This window comes from Semicossyphus pulcher, unplaced genomic scaffold (genome assembly GCF_022749685.1).
Source record: "Semicossyphus pulcher isolate SPU_LCO1_2020_fin unplaced genomic scaffold, fSemPul1.0.p SCAF_6, whole genome shotgun sequence".
NCBI lineage: Eukaryota > Metazoa > Chordata > Actinopteri > Labriformes > Labridae > Semicossyphus > Semicossyphus pulcher.
The window spans coordinates 12,848,024-12,854,796 of NW_027211737.1; the positions used below are offsets into that span (position 1 = coordinate 12,848,024).

Consider the following 6,773-nt stretch of genomic DNA (forward strand, 5'->3'; position numbering starts at 1 on the left):
AGAGGTGAACTTTTTGTAAGGCACATTGTGAAATACACACGACATGAACTCATCATGACATTGACCTATTTTCCTCCTCAGGTGGTCCATAATGACAATAACATACATGTGCTGTGAATCTGTTCTCGTCCCTCAGGTCAGGCAGTGTGGATCTGGAGCCCCTCCCCTCCCCAGCTGACAGCTCTGCTCCAGCCAATCACAGAGGAAGCTCGGAGTTAGGAAGTCAAAGTGAGTGATGGGATGACGGGATGTTGTTTCTGTGTAAAAAATGTCAGGTTGTCATTCCTGGGTCAAATCCTTGTCTGGGCTGAAGCCTACTTAAACAGCCACTCTGCTTTTATAGAAAATAAATCCATCTCTATAATTAAAAGAGATTTAAAACCACTTTGTTCCATTGTTCATCCCCACAGCCCCCGTCACCTTCACCCTCCCGGAGCAGGTTGTCCAGAAGGCCGATCACTTCCTGTTCTCCTACCCCTGGTTCCACGGGCCCATCTCCCGCGTCAAAGCAGCCTACCTGGTTCAGAGCTCTGGACCGGAGGGACACGGGGTGTTTCTGGTCCGACAGAGCGAGACGCGCAGAGGAGACTACGTCCTCACGTTCAACTACCAGGGAAAAGCAAAGGTACACGTGGAGACATGTCTGACTGAGTTTTTGTTTACACTGATGATTCTGTACACGTCTGGAGGTGGCTCAACAAAAAGTGTAATGTGAATGAACACTTTTTCCAAAGCTATGTAGGTTCTCTTTTGGTCTGCGTACGCAAAACTTGTATCGACCGAATTTCCTAACTTTATCTGGGAGTTATCTTGTGGCATGAAAGTGCTAATTTGATCAAATCCTCTTGTTCCTCTTGTGTTTTTCTATTTTAATGTGGAACAAATAAACTGAACTAAACTGCAGTGGTAAAAACTTAAATGAGGAAGCATTTTATAAACATACTCCTGATGAAAAAGACCATAACCTGGCGTTAACACTGACCACCGGGATAAAGAAAAGGAGGGGACACGATTCAGCTCTGGCTTGGACTCAAACGCTGTGAAAATCTCACCTTTCATGATCTTTTTTTTTTCCCTCTTGTCTCTGCAGCACCTGCGCCTCTCTCTAACAGAGTGGGGTCAGTGCAGGGTTCAGCACCTGCGCTTCCCCTCTGTCATGGACATGCTCAGTCACTTCCGCCTCTTCCCCATCCCGCTGGAGTGTGGAGCCGCCGGAGCCGTCACGTTGTCCAGCTTCGTCGTGGCGGGCTCCAGTCCTCCATCACAGGGTGAGACACCACCTTTCACCTCTGTCATATCTATTTGTCAGACGGAAAAAAAGATTGATGTCTGAGTGTTTGCAGCAACGATGGAGAGAATTTGACTTTTACATCAATTGTTTTTGACGACTTTTTCATTGGATATGTTAAGAGTGCAATAACTTAAGGAACTCCTGAGTAACTCCAAACTATTTTTTTGTGGCCTGCTTGTTTTTCGATAATGCACTAAATGGGGTGTTGAAATGCCTTTACCAAATATATTCTGACATAGTAACCATTTAAGTCACAGATCAGCTGTTTCCACAGAGTCTCCTCAGTCGGTCTAAGATTTTCCAGAACTAACCACAGTTAGATTCAGAATTATGTTTTTCAGTGTGACAGGGAAATAACCAGGAAGTTGGAGTTGTTTTTGTACTCACCAATACTCTCGTTTCCTCTTTCCCCTTCAGGTCAGCTCTCCGGCGCTCTCCTCGTCCCGTTCTCCCTCCACAGGTGGAGCTCGGAGCCCAGCCTGGCTCACTGCAGCCTGGCTCGCAGCTCCGCCCCCAGCACCAGCTCCGTTTCCCAGCCGGGAACCCGCCCGTCTAATCGCACCAACCCCGCCCCTGACCCTCCTCCCTCTGTCCCCGCTCCTCTGCGTCGGAGCGAATCTGTGGGGAGGAGACCCCTGCTCCGCCACCCAAACCCCCACCTCCCTCAGCGGGACTCGGACTACGAGCTGGAGCCCGAGCGAGGTCGCAAGCGGGCGATTGACAACCAGTACATGTTGCTCTGACATGCAGAGTCACACACCTTCATCACCTCTGACAGACAGCTGTCACACACGATCATACACACACATCTTGTTACCTGCACCCAGCTTCATGCAGGCTTGTGAGACTCTCAGAGAGCGCAGGATGCTAATGTGACGATAGCAGACTCATGAACTTGAGCAAACAGATTTTAGTCTGACTAATGTGTGTGTGTCTGTCAACACACACACACACACACACACACTCACTTTGGGAGTGTGTGTACCAGATGTCAGACCCTCACAACCTCCTCTGTGTGTCCACAGTGAATGTATTTTGGGTGTTTTACACCAGTGTTCACCATGACACTCTAGTGTTATTGTTGTTGAGGAGAGGGAGGAGGAGCCACGCGCGTAGCTGTCCTCCAGAAAATATTTTATCCTCATTTCTCCTCTGGTGAACTCACAGAGGTGCGCTTCATTTAACATCTTTGGCACTTAACCTGAACCGCTGGGAAGTCACAGCCTTTGAAATTTGTAAAATCAAGCGCTCCATAAAGTATTTAAAAAACATTTAATTTTCACACACAAGATCCAGTGTGGAGCACACTCCCAACTTTTTGTACAAACACAAATGAAAAGCACTCTATCTTAGAGTGACTACACACTCTATTAGATAGTCCTCCTATTGCGACTATTATATATTTAAGTGCACAATGCTTTCAGTGCACTTTGAAAACAATGTGTATTTTTTCTATACACAGATTCTTTTGTAGAAAAATAAGAAAATGAAAGTAAAAAGTTGGTTCGAGTCAGTTGGGAAGCTGTTATTAGAAATTGATCTTCTTTCGCCCACTCCTCCTTCAAACCTTCGCTGAAGCAAACACACACAACGACAGAAGTGATTCTTGTTTTTACCAAAGCAGTGAACATGTCGCTGTTTGTGTCTGGGTGTGTTTTTCTGTTAGCTGATTGAAAGTGTGATTAATCAGCATCGCTGTGCTGATGTCAGTCCGGTACAATACTCACCCACAAAGTCTGAGTGTGAACTTCTGTCCTCAGACTCGCCGGGAGGTTTTCCCAAAGTGTCACATGTCACATTTCAAACACCAAAGACGTTATGTGCTCAAAATTCACTTTAGAGTTAGAACAGAGGGGTACATGGGAATATTTGTTTGCCACAAAATCAAAGAAACTTGAATAAAATCATCACAATATAACCCTGAAGAATAGTATGGAAAATGGACAAATGGAAATTATGATTATTACAACATATAATTTCTAACACTTGATACAAAGTTACCTTTTCTGACACATTTTATTTATTTCAAGTCACAAAAGGTATTTTGTGCTACTTAATTTACAGGTGTGACAACATCAGGAGAAGAGGAGTGATGCCTCTGTGTGCAGGATGTTTATCTTTTGTTCTTACAGCAACAGCATGTGGAGGTAATCTGTGGCACAATACCCGTGCAAACCCATTCAAAGTGTTACAAATTACTCATGAAATATTGATTATGTAGCAATAATTTCATGAAAGGTATTCCAAGAATTGAAACCCCCAAGGTGAATTTTGTTCACATGAAGCAGAAACAGGCGTCCAAAGAGAGCGAGGAGAGCAACACTCCTTGTGCAGATTAAAACCAAGCAGGAAGTGATTTGAAGTCAGGTTTTTGACACAGCCGACATGATTTGTTCTTTCAGTTGTGTGGTTTCTCAACAAAAGATCCCAAAGTGTAGGTTTAAAATGTTTGAAACCTTCATTCATTAGATCTTAAAAAGGGCTCTTAAAAGTAGACATAGACCTGATGAGACTCCTCGTGAACACTGAAGTCACACAAGTGCCTTTGTAGATACACACACTTATTTTCTTACAACTTCATCAGGCAGATCTTGTTTCGGGGAGTTTCATCTCGTCTTGAACTCTACTTTTTTTTACACTCACAGTAGCATTATTTATTTTCTAGGTATTTTCCTGTTCAACTTCACGACAGCAGCCAACACAAACACAGAGGGGGGACTGTGAAGATGATATATTTTTATATTTAACAATGTTTTTAAGAGAGGCTTCACCAATGATTCGACCTGGTTCCTCTGCAATTTGATTTTATATATCCTGGTGCCCTTTTACTGGATTTTATGATCAATCAATAATCTGAGGTGCCTTCTGAGTTGTCATCAAACCTTAAAACCACCAGTTTAAAGCTGCACCGACTATAACAGACGTGCAAAACTCATCTCAGGTGTGACTTTTATTGTCAAGAGCTACGTTGTTATTGGAGGTCGTGTAAAGAATACATCCAAAGATTCAGTCTTTACCAAAGCAAGCTATTTTACCTGTTTGTGGTGTTTCATCTCATCCAACACCAGCTCCCTCAAAGTCCTCTGAAAGAGCTGAAAACTTCTGTTGTTTCCACCATTTGATCAGCTTTGTCTCTCCTTACAAAAAAAACAAAGAACAGCTCATTAAACAGTGACCACTTCACACGTAAAGCAGTCGTGACCCTCACCAGTGCTGAAATCTTCACTTTTCTGTAATAGTGTTTCAATAATTTAAGCTTCACTTCCATTAGCTGTGTGCTAAGACTCGTGTGCTTGTCTTCTAACCTTGCTTCAACACTAACTTTAGCAGCTGATTAAGATTAAGCTTCAGCGCTTCATGTAGGGTTTTGACCTGATTCTGTCTGTCTCTCTGCCCTTTCAATCCTTGTAGTTTCCTGTTTTTATTAAGATAAATGCTCCTTCATTTCCTCATGAACATGACCAGAGTAAGTCCGCTGTGATTACTCCTCTTGTTATGCAATAAGTCAGCTTTGTATACCAATGGAAGATTTTTTACAATGGTTGTGTAGTTCTCTTTTTATGAATCATCATGATCAAGACTGACATCATTAGTGTTTGTAAGGGGAACAAAAACAAAGATGTTTTTGGCAAAAGTACGGTTGGTCTTCCTGCCTTTATAAGTCAAGTCTTATCAAATCCCATAACACCTCTGTTTAATTTCTGCTAAAGGAAAACAACGGTAAAAATGAATATTTTGACTATCAGTTCCCTCTCTCTGCTGATTTATCATTTTCATCGGGAGAAGGACTGTGCCTTTGCCAGAAAGCTGCTGTTGCTTTTCCCCTTTTTGAAAGGTCAGGGTGTGATGTGGTGTAGTGCAATATCTGAGAGATGCCCAGTGCTTCACACCTTTTTGCGTATGTAGGGAACGATGGGAGGCTTCTACATAGATGAATTATTAAGTTAGAATTCAAGGTTTGCATCTGCTCATAAGCTGAAATTTTTTTTTTTTTGACCAATGCGAAAGTTCACAGAAAAAAAAAGCTGTTTTAAAACCAGGGCGACCACCTTTTCTTATTGCTTTATGGCTTATAAAATTGTTTCATGGTTCACTCCAATTTGTCTGCAAAAAATAAAATCCAGTAGTACCTCAGGTGTCTTTAATCCTCAACATCCATTCCAGTCATACATTAATTCTCCCCGTGTGTTTTATTTTGAAATGTCCTGTGATGAATGTAATGTGTTCTCAATACTGTTCATCCTGTTTGTTAACTTTTAGCACTGTAAACATTCCAGTTCACCCCAACAGCAAATGAAACCCCCCCCCAGCTTTTAAAATCTGTTTGAATCCCTTTCAGTAATATGCATCTAAATTATATTAAATATATATCAACTGTATATTTGACTTTTTATAAAATAAACCTAACAAAAAAAAGGTACTTTGATCTATTTGTGGTTTGTCTCTGTGGTCTTGTATTTTGTTGGGGGTTTTTTTAGCCCCGAGTGAAATAATGATCATAAGATGATGCAGAACAAGATATTCACTGTTCAGGTGATGAAGTGGCGACTGCCTTAATGAAGGCCTTAGCCTCTCCCATCAAAAGACAGAATATGATTACAACATATAGTCGTTAGCTGACTGACAATGTTCCTCAAATTAAAAGGATAGTTTGGAAATTTGCTGTCTTGTCCAGAGTTAGCTAATGCTAGCCGGACAGGAAATTGTAATTAAAGCTAACGTGTGTCATTTAGCTAAGAACATAGCTTTAGCCAGGAGCTTAGCTTAAAGCTTACCCATTAAGGACTAAAACAGAGAAACTTCTGGCCTGCATTAAAATGTGTATAAAGAGGGAACATTAATAAAGGTGCTCTGTTGTCTCGTTTGCCATTTTGACAATCACTTTTTGAAGAAATTAAAGTTTTATGGTTTTAGCTAGGTGTTGGGCAGGACAAATTCGTGGAGATTTAGACCACCTGAATATGAGTTTTCCGTATATTTTTTACCTGTCATCACCGTTATCACACTGTTATTACAAGATTTTATGACCTGCGCAGTTTGTTTCAATATCCAGGGTTTAGACAGGGTTAACGGTTAAGCTGTTAACCACGGTCTAGTTAGCAACATCTTGAGAGGATAACTTGGAGCATGGAGATTTATCTTACAAATAATCGTATTAAATCTAGAAAGTATATTTTGTGTTGACGATTATTTTGTTGACTGATACGACCATGGTAGACAATTTAACTTCATATTCAATATTAGGACATTAACTCCATTTACCAACATTAAACTGCAACGGTCTTCATTAAAGGGGTTAGCTCGGGCGTTTGATGAGTGATGATGAAGGCAGTCAGATGCATTTAAAAGCTGATGCTAACACCTAAGACCACAGCGTTGAACCGAGTTTGTTCTTCCAAATAACAAAGGTAAGTGTACCACTATTACTGGCATTGTAACCATAAGTATGTATTACCTGTTGTTGTTCATGTAACAAGAACAT

At 41.4% G+C, this 6,773-nt stretch overlaps 1 protein-coding gene across 1 annotated transcript in view; it reads left to right on the forward strand.

Moving 5' to 3' along the window:
• Positions 1-5,693, forward strand: part of sh2b3 (SH2B adaptor protein 3) — a 54,532-nt gene extending 48,839 nt beyond the window's left edge. The window contains exons 5-8 of the mRNA XM_069683818.1: positions 137-228; positions 411-625; positions 1,091-1,268; positions 1,709-5,693. Of these exons, the coding sequence (XP_069539919.1) occupies positions 137-228; positions 411-625; positions 1,091-1,268; positions 1,709-2,034 (811 nt within the window). The 3' untranslated portion in view covers positions 2,035-5,693. The remainder of the gene's footprint in view (positions 1-136; positions 229-410; positions 626-1,090; positions 1,269-1,708) is intronic.
• The last annotated feature ends 1,080 nt before the right edge of the window (positions 5,694-6,773 follow it).